This window comes from Rhincodon typus, chromosome 26 (assembly GCF_021869965.1).
Source record: "Rhincodon typus isolate 14 chromosome 26, sRhiTyp1.1, whole genome shotgun sequence".
NCBI classification, from domain to species: Eukaryota; Metazoa; Chordata; class Chondrichthyes; order Orectolobiformes; family Rhincodontidae; genus Rhincodon; species Rhincodon typus.
Window position 1 is genome coordinate 31,382,471 of NC_063357.1, and position 17,710 is coordinate 31,400,180.

General features: G+C 40.9%; 1 protein-coding gene and 1 long non-coding RNA gene across 2 annotated transcripts; one reads left to right on the forward strand and one right to left on the reverse strand.

Moving 5' to 3' along the window:
- Window positions 1-3,658: 3,658 nt before the first annotated feature.
- Window positions 3,659-11,815, forward strand: LOC125486169. Its single transcript, XR_007264856.1, has 5 exons — window positions 3,659-3,738; window positions 7,070-7,200; window positions 8,093-8,272; window positions 10,884-11,047; window positions 11,707-11,815. It is a non-coding gene; the product is annotated as an uncharacterized LOC125486169 (long non-coding RNA).
- A 2,353-nt stretch (window positions 11,816-14,168) lies between these two features.
- Window positions 14,169-15,194, reverse strand: LOC109911676 (claudin-4-like). Its single transcript, XM_048612723.1, has one exon. The coding sequence runs from the start codon at window positions 15,082-15,084 to the stop codon at window positions 14,434-14,436; it is 651 nt and encodes a 216-aa protein (XP_048468680.1). The 5' UTR covers window positions 15,085-15,194; the 3' UTR covers window positions 14,169-14,433.
- Between the last annotated feature and the right edge of the window lie 2,516 nt (window positions 15,195-17,710).

Here is a 17,710-nt window from a genome sequence, read left to right on the forward strand (position 1 = left end):
GCCTATCCCTGGACACTTGGGACAATTTAGCATGGCCAATCCACTTAACTTGCACATCTTTAAACTGTGGGAGGAAACCAGAGCACCTGGAGGAAACCCATGTCGACACAAAGAGAATATACAAACTCCACACAGACAGTTGCTCATGGCTGGAATCAAACCCAGGTCTCTGGTGCTCTGAGGCAGCACTACTGTGCCATCTTGCCACCCCTTGTATCATGCGGTCACTTGACACACTACACGGACACGGTCAAAAAAAATGAAACTTTTAAATCTATCCAAGTGATATATCCCAAGAGTAATCGACAACATGTACTATATACAAGATAGACATCGATGCTGATGTAAAAAAAGTTTCTTTACACATCATCCATGAATGTACTTTGGAAATATGCACAATGCAGTCCAATCCACACAAAATAGGCCAACTGCTCACAAGGGGTTTGACATCCCAGGCATTAGCCATCTTAAATGGCAATACAACTGCTTGGGATGAATGCCTGAAAACCTTTACGTTGTTGATACAGCACACCTTCTGTTATTGGTGTCCCAGCAGGCATGGATCAACATATTATCATGATCCATGAGTAACAAACCCACCAGTTGCAACACTAAATATTCCAGACTACAACACTGAGTCCACGTATAAACCTCAACAATTGAGAGAACCTTTCCTTCCAAATGTGATTCCTGTTGAGCCATGTGAGATAGCAATTGTTATTTTCCAGCACCAAGGACATGATTACCTTCCAGTGACTGACTACTTCGACAAGTTCCTTTTTGGCTACAAATCAAAGATATTACTCAAGCAATAATTGTTGACACATTGACTGCCATGTTCAGTATGTTCAGTGTACCTCAACACATTTTTCTGACACAGGCTACAGTAGTCTGGTGCAGCATTCGAAGAGATGTGCAGGAAATGGGGTGTCCATCATATTAGTTCTTCCCTCCAATCCTTACTGTAATGGTCCTACAGAATCCACTGTGCGTACTGTAAAATCCATGATACCCAGTGTAAAGTGATTTGCCAAGATTTTCGAATCTCTGTGCTAAAAGTATAAAAGTACAGTCACCATCATCCTACTGCTCCATCCACAAGGACAGATAGCACACCACAAAGTGAAAGTACATAGTCAAGTCATAATAACGATATAAGGACTAGTCGTATTTGTACGTCCAGTAAAGCATTATCTGAACCTGTAGAATCAATGTAACTTTAATCATCCTTGTACATAGTATTGAAAAAGGGTTTGCATTCTTTGAAGGGAAAAGAGCAGACAGGTAGTATACCTTTAAGTCACATACATGACATCACAGTATGATGTTCCAGTATAAAAGAACCTGCCTCACCTTCAGTCAATCTGTCAGTGCAATGGGTTAATATACCGTGTGTGTTAGGTCAGCCAATTATGTGTATTTAATGTACAGTATCATCAGTAAGCACAAATTCCTGTATAACTCTGTGATATTAGAATAATGTAAATATTAGTGTTGTTAATAATCTTCAGGACAACATGATCAGATGGGCAGATGGAATTCAATTTAGATAAATGTGAGGTACTGCATTTTGGAAAGGCAAGCCAGGACAGTACTTATACACTTAATGTTAAAGTGCTGGAGAGTGTAAAATCAAAAGAACTGTGGGTGGCACGGTGGCTCAGCGGTTAGCACTGCTGCCTCACAGCACCAGGGACCCGGATTCAATTCCATCCCCGGGCGACTGTCTGTGTGGAGTTTGCACATTCTCCCCATGTCTGCGTAGGTTTCCTCCGGGTGCTCTGGTTTCCTCCCACAGTCCAAAGATGTGCAGGTTAGGTGGATTGGCCATGCTAAATTGCCCGTAGTGTTCGGGGATGTGTAGATTGGGTAGGTCATAGGGGTATGGGTCTGGGTGGGATGCTCTGAGGGTCGGTGTGGACTTGTTGGGTCAAAGGGCCTGTTTCTACAACTGTAGGGATTCTTATGAAAAAAAAAAGAGACCTTGGAGTGCAGGTTCATAGTTCCTTCAAAGTGGATTTGCAGGCAGAAAGGATGATGAAGAAGGAGTTTGGTACACTTGCCTCTGTTGGTCAGTGCATTGAGTATTGGTGTTGGGGGGTCATGTTGCGGCTGTACAGGACATTGGTTAGGCCACTTTTGGAATACTGCGTGCAATTCTGTTCTCTCAGCTACAGAAAGGACATTGTGAAACTTGAAAGGGTCCAGAAAAGATTTACAAGGATGTTGCCAGTGTTGGAGGGTATGAGCTATAAGGAGAGTCTGAATAGGCTGGGGCTTTTTTCCCTGGAGCTTCAGAGGCTGAGAGGTGACCTTACAGAGGTTTATAAAATCATGCGGGGCATGGATAGGGTGAATAGCCAAGGTCTTTTCCCTGGGATAGGGGAGTCCAAAACAAAGGGCATAGGTTTAGGCTGAGAGGGGAAAGATTTATAAGAGACCAAAGGGGCAACTTTTTCACACAGAGGGCGGTGCCTATTTGGAATGAACTGCCAGAGGAAGTGGTGGAGGCTGATACAATCATAATATTTAAAAGGCATTTGGATGGGTAAATGAATAGGAAGGGTTTAGAGGGATATTGGTCAAATGCTGGCAAATGGGACTAAATTAATTTAGGATATCTGGTCGGCATGGACAAGTTGGACGGAAGGGTCTGTTTCTATACTGTACAGCTCTATGACTCTATTTGTTTCAACAAGAAACTGATCTCTACGTTATACGTTATGTGAACTAACATCAAATGCAGGACTCAGATTGTATAATACTGACAGTAATGTTTGACCTAAGAAGCCATATCAAGTTGGCATATTACCCTCCTCCATCCATTGTTCTACACAAACTTCAATGTGTCCAGACCACTGCTCATTATATACTATTATCCGTCTTCCTTGTCTCCGTTGGATACTCTGGTCCCCCATGCTGTCTTGAAATTTTATTTCGTTCCTACCTGAGCAATATCCTTCAGCATTACTTTTAGTTGTAGAGGTTACACCACCTTACATTACCTACAGAAAAGGCACTGCTCTTAGATTAAAGGACAGTTTATTGTATGATAGCAATATATACAATTGCAGTTAGTCAGGCATCAATACTAGGACCTGAGACAGCTGGTACAGATACATCTGTTCCCTCTAAAAACTAAAGTAAAACTCCTTGTCTCCACCCACAGACCGCATGTGACATCAGTAGAATGGGTGAAGCCAATGTGACCCTTTCAGAATCGTTACTTTATACAACTGAAGGGTGCCTTTTTCTATCCAGATTAATATAGCGAGGGAGAATGCATGTTTGAGTGAGACAGAGTGGGTGATTGGGATTTCTGAGACTGTCACAAAGCAAAAATCAGTTTTGTAGAGAACATGTTCATAAAAATGATCAGTGCCAATGTTCGCAGTTGGACAGATGTAAATATCTTGCACAAATGTGGTTTGTGTCTTGTGTTTCGGTGCACACCTGATCTGACAGACTTGTTTTCACTCAACAATCTGTGGTCTGTGACGATTTACCCCTGTGGAGTTGTGTCCCTGTCGTTGTGTACACTATCAACAAACTGGCTGTGTTAGTTATTCAAACAAGCAGCGTTGCATTGCTAATTGCACTTTGATTTCTCTTATTTGACTCTGTGCACAAAACCTTGACCTGTGTGTTCTCTTTTCAGATACTGTGCTTTTATACATGTTTTTCTACTGGCTCCTATTTTGATCCTTTTCTGTGGGACCAGTGAGGAGCTTGTGTCCGGTGAGTTTAAAACTTAGGCATCTGTTCTGAAAAAAAGCAAACTGAAATGTTGTTCTTATTCCTTCACTTTTCAAATAATTTGCTATTACCTTTAAAAAAATGAGGAATAAATTGACAGTCATTGTAGATCAAATTTTGAAATGCAGGTTGATGGAAATCATTCTTCGATATGGTCCATTGAGCAACTTGACCACTGTGGAGTGATTGCCTTTTTCACACCTTTACTGATAAGCCCTTGGCCAGTGAGCGATGGCTGTTTATAGCCCTGGGTATGTCTGACATTCACTTGGCAGAATTTTCACTTCTGAGGCTGCATGTAGTGATGGGCCCAAAGAACTGGGAAGGGTTTGCCTTGGGTGACTGGTTGTGTGGAATTTCCTTAAGGGTTTCCTCTGGGTGCTCTGGTTTCCTCCAACAGTCTAAAGATGCGCAGGTTAGGTGGATTGGCCATGCTAAGTTGTCCTGTGGTATCCATGGATGTCCATGTTAGGTGGTTAGGGGTTATGGGGATAGTGGGTGCGTTGCTCTTTGGTGGGTCAGTGCAGACTCAATGGGTTGAATGGCCTCTTTCTGCACTGTAAGGATTCTATGAATATTGAAATTGTCAACATTTTGAAAAAACAATGAAATGTAAATAAATGTACCATGATTTTCTACATTCCTGTGATCTCATTCAACCTATTTATATATCTAACAGAATAACTGAAGGACAATGATTGGTCTAAAACCTCACATGCTTTTCTAGTGTAATGTTACAAACTGCACTGATGTTGTCCTGTATAGATCTTGTCTGGGGGGGCAGAAACCCTTTGGGAAACAGGAATGTAAACTCCATGAAAATCAAAAGAACTGTGGATGCTGTAAATCAGAAACAAAAATTGAAGTTGCTGGAAAAGCTCAGCAGGTCTGGCAGCGTCAGTGGAGAGAAATCAGAGTTAACTTTTCAGGTCAAATGACGCTTCCATAGAACACAGGACTGAGGAAGGGTCACTTGATCTGAAACGTTAACTCTGATTGCTCTCCACAGATGCTGCCAGACCCGCCGAGCTTTTCCAGCAATTTCTATTAATGTAAACTCCATGGTTGTGCTTTGTGAGTCAACGAACATAGTGTGACCCTTCTACATCTCTGTGAAAGGTAAATGTTCCTTGCAAACAAAGTCTTGTTTGATACAAGCAGGGCCCCCATGTGAGCTCACAGAACTCCAACCTGATGATCTGGCCATCAAACTGAACAGGAATTTATGTGTACGAAGGGAGCAAGGGAGCAATGTAAAGTTTCACCATTATAAAGCATGCCTTGCCTTGCAGGTAGTTTGGCCTATGCATTACACTGGCTGTAATTTTATCTACCCACAAACGTTCATGCAAACTCATTCGTTTTCAAATCCAGCTGATATCAGGTTCCTCACTGTGAGTATTAGCTTCTGTCAGATTCCACTTCTTCCTCACCTGAGAAAACAGTGCTTGGTCCATCTGCTCCTCCTCTAAGCTCCCACCTGTCACTGAGCTGGCCTGTGCAATGTGCAACAAACAAGCATTGTCCTGGACTCGAGTGCTCCTGAATGGCCTGGGCAACAGAAGCACATTCTCAGAAGGCCAATCTATGATGGTCCCAGGTAATACATGGGAAGCATTGGTAACGCTGAGGGTTTCAAACTGGGGACATTAACCATGATTTCTGGGTGAGCCTTGTCACCCAGTTCTGGAAATGGATTAGTGAATATTGGCAGACCTGAGGGTTGTGCAGAATGTAATCATTTTGACAGCTCCCTGGATAGCGGGTACACTATAATTCCTATAGGGGATTATTGCCTGTGGTCACAAAAAGGTTGGACATTGTGGGAGAGAAATCCCTTCCGGTTAAGGAATCTAGTTGGAAGGTAGCAGGAGCAATTGTGCAACATATGTATGAAGTCGATGTCCCCTTGTACCTGATGGAACCCAGTGCTGTAAATCCAACAGCTCTGACTATGGCTCTCTGTGTCCATGATGAACTAGACAAACTACACTGCTTTACTGCATTGGTGAATTCACAAAAGCACCTGTGGGCTGCCAACTGGGGCATACAAAGAAGTCCACAGTTGAGTTTTGAAAGGAGCCAGCAGTGAGGAATTTCAATGTTGCCATAATCTTCTCCACCTCTACCATCATACATCCTACCAAACTAAGCAGTTGAAGATCTGGCTTCAGAAGGTGGCAGCTGTAGGTAGCAGTGTCCTCAGTTGCATGAAGACATCTGTGGCACTGCCTTTCACTCATGTGGAACGATGTTATGGGCTAGAATTGACCTCTGCAATTGTTGTCTATGAAAACTGACTTGTTCCATCTGATCGGTAATCCAGTGAATCTTGTTAGAAAATGCAGGAAGATATCATTACCTCTCTTCTGACATATTATGATCAGGCATCATTGTCCAGATTCACAAGTGAAGAAAGGTGACTTTGGTGAAATAGCAAGTGGCTCCTTGTGTTTTTGAAACTGTGCCACTGAATGGGATTACACCAGCTCCGAATCCTGCTTTTCTGGACCTGTCTAAATCCATTGAGCATAGTCAAAATGCATGAACAAAGTTTCTGCATGCAAAATTGAATTCTTATCATACTTCAACTACCGTAAAGTAGAAGGCCAAAATGTAGGGAGTTCATCATTTTCTCACTTGGGGGCTGGTTTTGCAAAACATGGTTATTGACAACTTGGGCAACCTGAAGGATTTCAACTCTTACTCTAACAACATATTTGACATTGTTGTCAGACTCTTATGTCAGAAGGTATCAGCAGCGATCACCAAGTAAAAGGATTTATATTTGTACCTGGAGAATGCTCACAAGCTTTAGAGAATGGGATTTGGCGGACAAACATGGAAGTCTGTGTAGCTCAGCAGAGTATTGAGGTGTCTAAATATTGAACATAAAACATCAGTTTTCCAGTTCTATCTGGGCAAGACAGCGACCAATAATTTCAGTTAGATGAAAAGGGGTGGTGGAATAAACCACTCTGTGGAGGTAATCACTTTTTCAGAGCTGTGATGTTGGTCGGTAACCAGGTGAACACAGCAGTATTAGGAGGCTTTTTTTTAATGCCTCATTTCCTTTGGTTTCTATGCACCTTGAATGACTGTAGTGTGGGGGGTGAGGACTGGAATTAATGAGATCCGACTTTGACCTCTTCTTGTGGACAGGTTTAACAATCGATGTTTTATGTTGGCAAGTAGAAAGCTACTTTGTTGCTATGCATGAAACATTTGGATAACTTAAACTGTATAACAGTGTGAATCGAAGCACTAAAACAAGTTCTGACGCTGCTTTCATGTTGACCTCATTTTAATACAGATTTGGAGACCATCGGAGCCAGGAAAGGACAAACAAACCTGTCTAGGATTCTGCTGCTCATATATGAGAGCTGGAAGTATCAAACAAAATAAGTACCAGGAGCCAGCTCATGGATACAGACCTCCCGGAATGTAAGTTGAAATTAGGCCAATATAAAAGCAGAGTACACTTTGCTTTGACTCACTTTGGCGGAGCTTGATGTTCCAAGTTTTGAAAGCTGGGTACTTTCACACTGAAACAGTTTTAAATTGTGCAAAGGAGTTTGGGAGCAATGGTTTCAAATGAAAGAAAGTAGCAGTCGCTCTGTTATCTCTTGACACACAGAACTGGTTTGGGTTCAATGCTAAATAGGCTCCTTCTGTGCTATTATTATTTTATAATATGTAAATCTTCAAACCAATGTTCACAACTCAGAGCACATCATCATCTTCTTCAAATGTTATAATATTTGAAGAGATACTACTGGTGTTTCAGAGAAAGTAGTAATCAAAGGGAACTCTTGACTGGTTAGAAAATACTGAATATTACAGAACGGCATCTGGTTGCAGTGTGTTCATGTATTGCTGTATTATGTACTGGTGTTGCAAGCTGCAGGTGAAGCCCTGCTCCAACCTACCTTTGACTTTTCATGTGAAAACTGACATCATGGTTATTGAATTTCTGCAAGGCTGCAAGGCTGTTTCCTATTCATACTGTTATTTTAGGATGTACTGGTGAAGGGACTTTGCATATCTGGTATCTGTCACGTGAGATTATGTTTTGCTTTGTACAGTAATCTAATAAAGGGAAACAAAATATTAGGAAATCCTAACAATGGACATTATTTGAGTGAGAATTTAGCAAACTCCCTCCCTTCACCCCATCATTGGTGACAAAGCCTCTGAACATTTTGTTCCTACCATCTGGTGGAAATAAATCCTTAAACCCTTTGCACTTCTCTCTCTGCCTAGATAACTTCCTCATTGTAAATGGTTTTACAAATATGAGCAATGTGCACTTAAATTATTGATATGCTCTCTGTAGGCAAAACTTCTGGAAATTAGAACTCACAAAGTCATCCTCTGTATATGGCCCCGGGTGTCTATAGTGCACAGCTACACAACAAAAGGAAGTGAAAACGTTGGAAAATTGTCACGTAAAGAGTCATCTCTTCCAACAGTTATTTATGAGACACTGAGAAGTTAGAGTGCAACAGCAGAAAAGGTAAATTATGTTAATTGCAACCTGAGCCAACTTATTTGTTGTAAATTCACCCAGAACAAGCTATTACTTATAATAAATTGGAGAAAGCACCTAACTTATTTGTCACACAGATTAGGTTTTATTTTGCATAATAATCTTACTAATGGACGATGTTGCACTTTCTGCTTCCTTTGACGATGTTTGATTAAAATTTGAGATTAATGATGGAATAAATAAGGCATTGGATAGAGCAGGGAATTAGAGTTGTGTGCAATATTACCAACTAATCCCGAAAATTGGATAACAATGCATATATGCACATGCCTTGAGACGGGTGAGTGTGCTACATGTTGACCATGCAAATTGTAGGTTCCCACTTCTATCCCTCTGTTAATTTGTGGCAGCTGCTACAACATTAAGGTGCGAAGTTTCTGTTTTGGATCCCTGAAGTATACTTTCTGAGTGCTGATACTATCTGAATGTGTATGAATGTTGGGTGGGAGAAGGTTGGACACAGACATGAAAAGCAGCCAAATGATGAAATTACCAGAGTGCCATTTCAACAAGAGGGGAACAGCGAAATATAGCAGGCATAGAGTGTATTTTCAAATCTTGCACTCCAATTTGTATTTCATTCAAAACACAGTTCAGTTGGTTCAAACCACAGACTGCTCTTCAAGTGAATGCATCTTCTTCACTAAACAAAGTTTGCATTTTCTTCCTCACTTTGAGTAAACACATAATCTAAATCTTCTGTTGACCCAAGGAAGAGGAAAGATGTGTGCCACTTACTCTCATGACTCTACTGTTCTGTATTTATTAGTGAGAAAGTTGGAGACAGCTGCCTCAGATTCTTAATCGATATAAACCCAAGACCCATGGCATACACAGAACCAAGATCGAAAAAGAGTAACAGAGATGAGGCAGATGGAAAAAGTAATGTTTGGGCAATGTTAAGCTTTCATTTTCAATGTTCCTAAATTGTAGCAATGAGGCTTTCATCATCCTTTTGAGACAGCCAGGATCAGGAACTCTGGAAAGAAGAACTCATAGTCACGATTTATATTCTACCATAAATGTGCACAAGCATCTGAAATATTGCTGCTTGCATCTTTATGTGTTTGCTTCCAATCTCTGTTTGTGTCCAACTATTGTAGCACAAACTGGTTCACGGATGGGATGTGGATCAATAAACTTCAGTAAAGTACTGCAATTAAAACGTAGAGATCAGAAAATCTTGGGATTTTATGTGCACGGGTGAACTGAAGGCCAACTCCAATGGCTTCCATTGTTCGATAGCTTATTAACACTGTAGGACAGAAATTATAATGCTGCACTACACAGATGTAGCTCTCTATTTGATCTGTGCTTTTACCATCTTGTCTCACATGTAAAGAATGGTCACACAGAACAGAAACTAGAGAACTGCTGGCTCCCATGAAACTGTACCCCACCAAGAAGATTATTAAACTTTACTAGAGATCCTAATATCAAAAAACTATTCTTCTATAATATTTCTTATTCTTTTTGGACAGTGGGTGAAAGTAACAAAATTTCAATTAGTTCCCCTCCTCACTTGGTCTGAGATAATGGTGGCAGCAAAACTTTCTCCTTGAACTACTGCAGTCCCAATGGTGATGATCTCCAATGGTCTCCCAATTCTGGTCTGTTCAGCATCCCCACTTTTAAACACTCCATTACTGGTGGCTGTACTCTCAGCTCCTTGGGTCCACAGCTTTGGAGATACATTCCTAAACCTCTCCACTCTTCTTTCCTACTTCAAAGTGCTCCTTGAAACTCACAAGTTTGACCAAGCTTTTTAACATCTATTCTCTCATGTGGCTTACTGACAACCTTTGCTTGGTAAAACTCGTGCATAGTATCTTTAGAATGTCTTACGTAATTAAAAACAAAATATAAAAGCAAGTTCTTGCTGCTGTTATCGTCGTTCAGCAAACAATTTCAAATACTCGACCCAGCAACACTAAAAGGACAACGTATCCTGGGATCAGAGTTGCGAGGTGCACCATTTTTCTTTCTGCAATTCATCTAATGAACATTAAATGGGTTAATATCTTCAAATAATATGCAGGTGCTCCTTTAAATAACACATAAAAAGAATTGCATAAAAATGTGTTTGCTAATTCATCACATAAAAACACATGAAAATGCATTCACAGCAGGATTAGCTGAATAGAGGTCAGTAACAAGAATCCAGAATGATTCCAGGATACAGAGGGGAATAGCTACTAAGTTCATTAGAAATACTTACCTGATTTCAAAGCATTAGTGGAGACAAAGAGAGTTAATTTTTAAAGCCTGTGACCTCCCATCAGAATGGTTCTGACAAAAGGGTCCCACAGCTGAAAAGTTAATTCTTGTTTCCCTCTTCATTGCTGCTGCCACATCTCTTTCCAGCATTTCCTGTTTTTATTTCAGTTTTCTATCATCAGCACCATTTTGCTTTTGTAAAAGCTGGTTTGGCTGATTTAATCCAGCTCCGCCAATTCAATTTTCAGCGTCGTATTGGTAGTTAAATACAGGCTGACATGTTGCAGCAATGTACTCTTAACTCATTACTTCCTACAATTAATGTATGGGCTTTCATCTGTTTTTTGGTCTCATTTAACAGGAGAACCTCTCAACAAAGAGATGCAGACAGGTGATGTGTGAAGGCAATGGTGCTAAACGGAACAAATTAGTTTGAAACCCTCCCTTCTGTTGTGTTTCATATACGACTCAGTGAAAAGTAAACCAAAGAAAGAAATACTATCATCAGAGATCAAATCAGCTCAGGTAAAGAAAAACTCCACAGGGCTGTGCTTGTGCTTTTATTATTTATAGAATTGGGTCATTTAAAAACAACTGCAAACAGTCAAAGTCAAACACAACACAGGAAAATGTTTCTGATATCAATTGCTATTACACTGGGTGAAGCCCAATAAGAATAAAAGTGAGAACTTACATTTATAAAGCTTCTTTCACAATGTCTCAAAACACATTACAACAATGATGCAATTGTGACATGAAGAGTACCATGGGAAACACAGCAGCCAACATGCACTTGGCAAGGTTCCATAATCAGCAGAGATAATGACAAGATCATTGCTTTAGTTTTGTTGGTGGAGGGATAAATACTGTCTATGACACCCAGGTACTATCACCTTTTTTGTGAATAGCACCATTGGATCTTTTAGAGGGCAGACAAGGCCACAATGTAATGTCATTTGAAGGACAACACCACTGACATTGGAACCCTCCATCAGCTTGTTCCAAAATATTGTGTGCTCAAGCCTGTGGATTATTCAGGCATCTCACAGTGGAACACGCTGTATAGAGAAAAGTTAAATTCCATTGCACTTTCTGTAATATTTCACTTATGATGCTTTGTCATCTGGTTATACGCTTGACATAGAATGAATATTTTAAAAATTCTTAACATTTCCATTTTACAGAAGCACCTCAGATTGGAAAACAATGAATGGAGAAACATGGGATTTGATTACATGGTGAGATTAGATTCAAAATGTTTTACAGTGTACTTTTCTTAATAAAAGTTATGTTTTGGGAAAAAGTGCACTAAACTTCATGAAATGAAGCTAAAATCATAATCTTCTGACTAGGTAGGTTTGAGTGATACCTGAAACTTCAGAGTTAACTAGGACCAAACATTAGGTCATAATGGTCAAGCAGCATCTGCTCCTATGATGCTGCTTGGCCTGCTGTGTTCATCCAGCCCTGCACCTTGTTGTCTCGGATTCTCCAGCATCTGCAGTTCGTACTATCTCTGATTAGGTCATAATGGGTTATGTTATATTATTTCTTTAATAGTGTCATCCCAAGAGGGATGGTGCTGTTTGCATATAGCATTCTAGCTGGAAGAAGTGAGTGAATCTGAGGTTTGTCCATTCAAGTAATCAATTAGGGTGGCACGATGGCACAGTGGTTAAGCAGTGCTGCCTCACAGCATCAGGGACCCAGGTTTGATTCCAGCCTCGGGCGACTGTCTGTGTGGAGTTTGCACATTCTGCTGTGTCTGTGTGAGTTTCCTCCCATTGTCCAAAGATGTTTGGATTAGGTGGATTGGCCATTCTAAATTGCCCATAGTGTCTAGGGATATGCAGGTTACATGGATTAGCCATGGAAGATGCAGGGAGAGGGTAGGAGGTGCATCTGGATGGGATGCTCTTCAGAGGGTTTGTTGTGGACCTAATAGGCCGAATGGCCTGCTTCCACACTGTAGGGATTCCATGATTCAGTTTTGGGGTCTATTCACCTACAAATATCAACTTGTCATTCAAGGTCAGGACCAAGCATGATTGAAAGATAATCATATCTCCTGAATCACAGATTCCAACAGGGAACCTGTGACAATCTTTGTAGAAAGATCATCCACACTATCCAGTGTCAGAGGGTGGGAGTGGTAAACTTTCTTATTCCTGATGCAACATTGCATGATTGGAAATGATGGTTGGAGGAAAAATTAATTTAGAGATTACTTGATTGACCACCGAAATCTTTACCCCTGCTTTGATCACCAGTGCACTGTAGCTTCTGTATGTGCTACCCACAGAATGCATTGCAGCACCTCAACAAGCCTACTTTGTTAGAACCTTGTACTCATAACTAATACCGACAAAACAAAAAACAGTAGTGGCAACTAAATAGTTTCACCTCCAAATTCTCATGTCATAAGAGAGAAAAGCGAAATAGATATGGGTAGAGAGGGAGAAATATAGTGGAAAACAACAAAATGAGTCCATGAGGGAGAAAACTATACAAGGTATGTTGATAGGATTGGACAAACCAAGGGTGGAACACAAGCAATGGCAATAGTGCTGCTGAATGGCTTGGATGTGCTGTAAATTCTATGTAATATGCAAAACAGTTAAGAGGCAGAGGGAAAGAAAGATCATTGATAAGGCAAGACAAAGAGACTGCATGAATAGCTGGAGTGAGGAAAAAGAGAAAGCAACTGAAAGGCAAACACAAAGGGGAACAGAGAAGTCAAGCTGGGAAAGACAAAAGGCAAGACATGAGATCATTAAGGGAGAAAGAGACAAAGGAAGAGGACAAAACTGGAGGGGGTGGGAGTTGGTGGGCAATGACAGCTCACAGTCTGATTTCAATCCTGAGTAAACAACTAGGAGCTGACTTTCAGTTTCTGAATTCGGACTCATTCCCCTGGAATGTAGATAATGAGACAGGGAGAAGTGCTGACTGGGTGGAGTAGCTGGCTGAGTGGTTGGAGGTTATTGGTACCTTCAGATCTAACTATTTCTTAAAATGCATCTTGCTAAAGTGTTGAAACATGCTTACTCATATATATGATATAATATCAGGCAACAGAATGTTAATTGGATTCTCTGGAGCCAGGTCCCAGACTGAGGCAACTCAAAACATTTCAACCACTTGGTGCGTCTGCAGCGTTTATAAACCCGAGCTCTTTGTCCCACCTCAACAAATCCCAGCTCACCGACTTTCACATGATATCGCCATTAAAAGAGTATGTTTTTGTATGGGTTATTGTTTAACATGCACTTTACAAGCGTCAATATATTTGTACTGGATGACTCCTGCCTCGCCTTGGCCCCTCAGGACAACCCTCCCCCATCCTTTCTGCCTGTCACTCATTGATAAAGAAAAACCACACGTTCTGCTAATGCACAGCAGAGCGTTGCAGTGGCAACCTTCCCGAGATTCTTGCCCTTTTCTCATGTTGACCTATCGAAGCTGTGTGTTTCCAGCAATGTAACTTTTAATTGGTGCCGCCCATTGTCAATCACAGAGACAGAGACACGAGTTCGTGACATGGTCCCGGATTCAGGAGACCAGAGGCGGTGCCAAGTCCCAGGCGAGAGAGAAAGAGAGAGAGACCCCCACCCCCCTAACCCCAAGAATTATTAAGACACAAATACACGAGTCACAATCAAACTCTATTCTACCAACTGGTGAAATGGACCAGACCAATATATACAAAGACATACACACACATCCACGACATCACTTTGGGTTTAACAGTAATTGAAATGGAAAGAAAGTAATATCTGAACTTTTTTTTCTTTTTTTTAAAAAAATTGACAATAAAATCTGAGACAGGATTCACCCTAAAGCGATAACTCTTTAAGGGTTCAGGAAAGCCGCCAGTCCCCTGAGGGCGAGCTGTGCTACCTGGTGCCCTCTCACACATAGTCCTTCCTATCGTACCCAGTGGGACCTGTGGACCTGGCGGCAGAGTAGGCCATTCTTGAAGGCACGTACTTCTCATCTTTGGGAGGACAGGAACAGCAGAGCAGGGCCCCTCCGAGGATCAGCAGACCCGAGGTTCCCCAACCGATGTACAAGGAGGCTCCAAGCTCCCTCCTCTGGGCGTCCGTCACCAGCGGGTTGTAGAAATCCCTAATGATGGTGTTTGCAGACCAGGACACTGGGATCAGGATCATCAGTCCAGATAGGATGAAGATAATTCCAGCCACTATCATAATCTTTGCTTTAGTCGCCTCGTCTTCCACACAGTTGGTACACTTGGCTCCCACGATGGAAATCAGAATGCCCAGGACTCCCACCACAATGGCAATGACGGTCAGAGCTCTGGAAGCCTGGAGATCTTGCGAGAGGGCCAACAATGAGTCGTACACCTTACACTGCATCTGGCCGGTGCTCTGAACTATACAGTTCATCCAAAGACCTTCCCAAATGATCTGCGCCACCACGATGTTGTTCCCAATGAAAGCGGTCACTCTCCACATGGGCAGTGCACAGGTTATGATGGCCCCCAGCCATCCCAACACTCCCAAGGCGACCCCCAAGATTTCAAGACCAGCGTTCGCCATTTAAACCGTTCGAAGAACAAGCTGCGATGCTCAATAACTGCACCTTTCGACGGTCTCTAGTGCACTTGTTGCAGAATGAACAGCTTTCCCATTGGACTAGGCTCACACAATGTGACCGAGAGCACCAATGAGCTGCACTAAAGGGGCTGGAATCCGAGGCGGAGTCAGTGGCAGCTCTCAGGTGTAAGAGTTAGTGCTAACGGATCATTGAGCAGCTTTCAAACTCCTTGCTTTCAGGAAATCCATTCCCTCCCCGTCGGTAGTTCGCATTTACTGTCTACTGTTAACAGATTTGGAACGCAAGGTCAGGCTGCAATCCCCAGGACAAAAAAAATGTTGCTCGCCACCTTAGGTGGTATTGCTGATGCAGGCATAAACATAATCGTCAGCTTGCCTTGTGTGCCCCCAGAGAATTCTTAACCTTCCTGTTACTGGGAGCAGTGCCCATTCCGTCAGGTGAGCATAGCAGTTCTTGAAGTCATTAAAATTCTGCTGCTGCTCACAACAACTTTACGTGAATTGCAATGTTTTAAAGGGAATTTTTTAATTTCAAGTGGACTGTGAATCGTTACTTAACTTCAAATCTGTTGCATAAAGAATTGAATTAGTACAGTATCAGCTCATTAACGTATTGGTCACATTTTACTATAAAAATGGCAGTATATACCTGTACAAAATCTGGAACATCTTTCATTGCTCAAGAAACGAAAAAAATCTCTTTGCATTTCCTTACAATGCTTTGTTTTGATGTGAATTATGTCACCTGCCTGAGCATCTAAACCAACAAAAGATTTGCTATGAAAATGTTTCATTTTTTAAAACATAGCGTGCACAACAGACAATACAGTCATGGAACTAAAAATATGAAATCCCTATAAATGAGGAAGGCCATTTAGTCCATCTTAACCAATGATCCAGAAAGACCTCATAGTTGCCAGTTTGCAGCATCCAATTCTATCAAAGTTTTCTCTCCAGAAATCCCTTCCATGTGTTTATTAGTCTGATGAAGGATATCCTAACAACACAGCTAAATTTGTCCTTTAACTGTATTGGCATATGCCCCTTAAACTGAACCAATAACTTCATTTGAAGTCAACTTTTGAATTTACATTCTCCAGATCATTTACGTTTAAAAATCTCAAGATCATGACTCAGTCATTTCCATTTAAGTGTGAAAAGGCTAAGTTCCTTCAAAGTTCCACATAGTTTATATATTGGATACCAAGATTCGGCGCTGTGGTCTTTCATTCTCCAGTGCTATAATGTCTCTTTTTTTATCTTAATGACCAGAGCCAGTCTTGTTATTCATGGTGAGGCTTGATCCAAGTTTTCACATGACTTCCTTTAACTTAAATTCTACTACTTTCTTCTACAGATATTAATATTCTCTTTGCCTTGTTTGCTGCTCTGTAGCAGTTGGACATCTTAAGTGTTGAGTCTAGTAAGCCTTGTGAGTCTGCCAGAATTCAGTTAAGTCAACATGACTGATGGAAGACCAATGTCACATTCCCTTCCTTCCTATGTGCTATAATTCATACTTACCTGCATTACATTTCATCCACCATTGTTTAATCCACATTTTTTTTCAAAACCCTGTTTATAATTTCTAAGCTTCCTTCTCTAAATTTGCTGCCTCTCCTGGTTTTGAACTATATTCAAATAAAGCTAGTTTGCATTAAGTTTTTGTTTCAAAGGCATTAATGAATATTAAAAGCTGGAATGGTCGCAATTTCTTCACTACACAGTACTTCTTATCTCCTAATCTAGCTTCTCTAATACATATTTGTTATTTTCGATCTTTCAGCACAATCAATATTAATTCAAAAAATGACTCTGAAATCTCTGTATTGAATTTAACTTGTAGTCTTCTACATGAAACAACTTTTGACATGTCACAAATTTTATGTCACAAATTTCCACACTACACTTGTGATATGACTTCCTCAAAAGATCAGAAGGAATATTTAGATAGAATCTTCACTTCTAAAACCATATGGACTTGTATTTACTAAATTATTACAGTACAGATAATTCTGTAGTTTACTCTTGATAATTCTTTTACGCAATGTTGTGGTATGACTAATGAATCCATAGTTGCCTGTGTCTGTACTGTCTTTGTTGGAAAGTGATACCACATCAACCTGCTTCCAATCTATTTCTACATTGCCTTCAAACAGTAAATATGTCATTAGAACCATCAACATCGCACAAAAAGAGGAAAGAAAGGGAGAGAATGAGAAATGGTAATTAGTTGCATTTATGTAGCACCTTTCACACTTAGAAAATCTCAAAGTGCTTTACAGCCAATGAACCACTTAGAGATATAGAAATTGGAGCAGGAGTAGGCTATTCAGCCTTTTGAGACTGCTCCATTATTAATTATGTCTTGGCTGATCATACAATTCAAAAGCCTGTTACCACTTTTCTCCCAAGGTCAGAAGAATTCCTATGAAAATTCTATTTTGATCTAATGCTTCCAATTCTGGTATATCGTGAACTAGATGAAGAGCAAGACTCTTTCTACAACTTTGACAACCAATCCCGAGGGAAAGTGAAAGCTTTTTTCTGTAATTTGTGACAGACCATGAAAAAGAAGCTCTGGCCTGCCCATGTCTACCATGAGGAA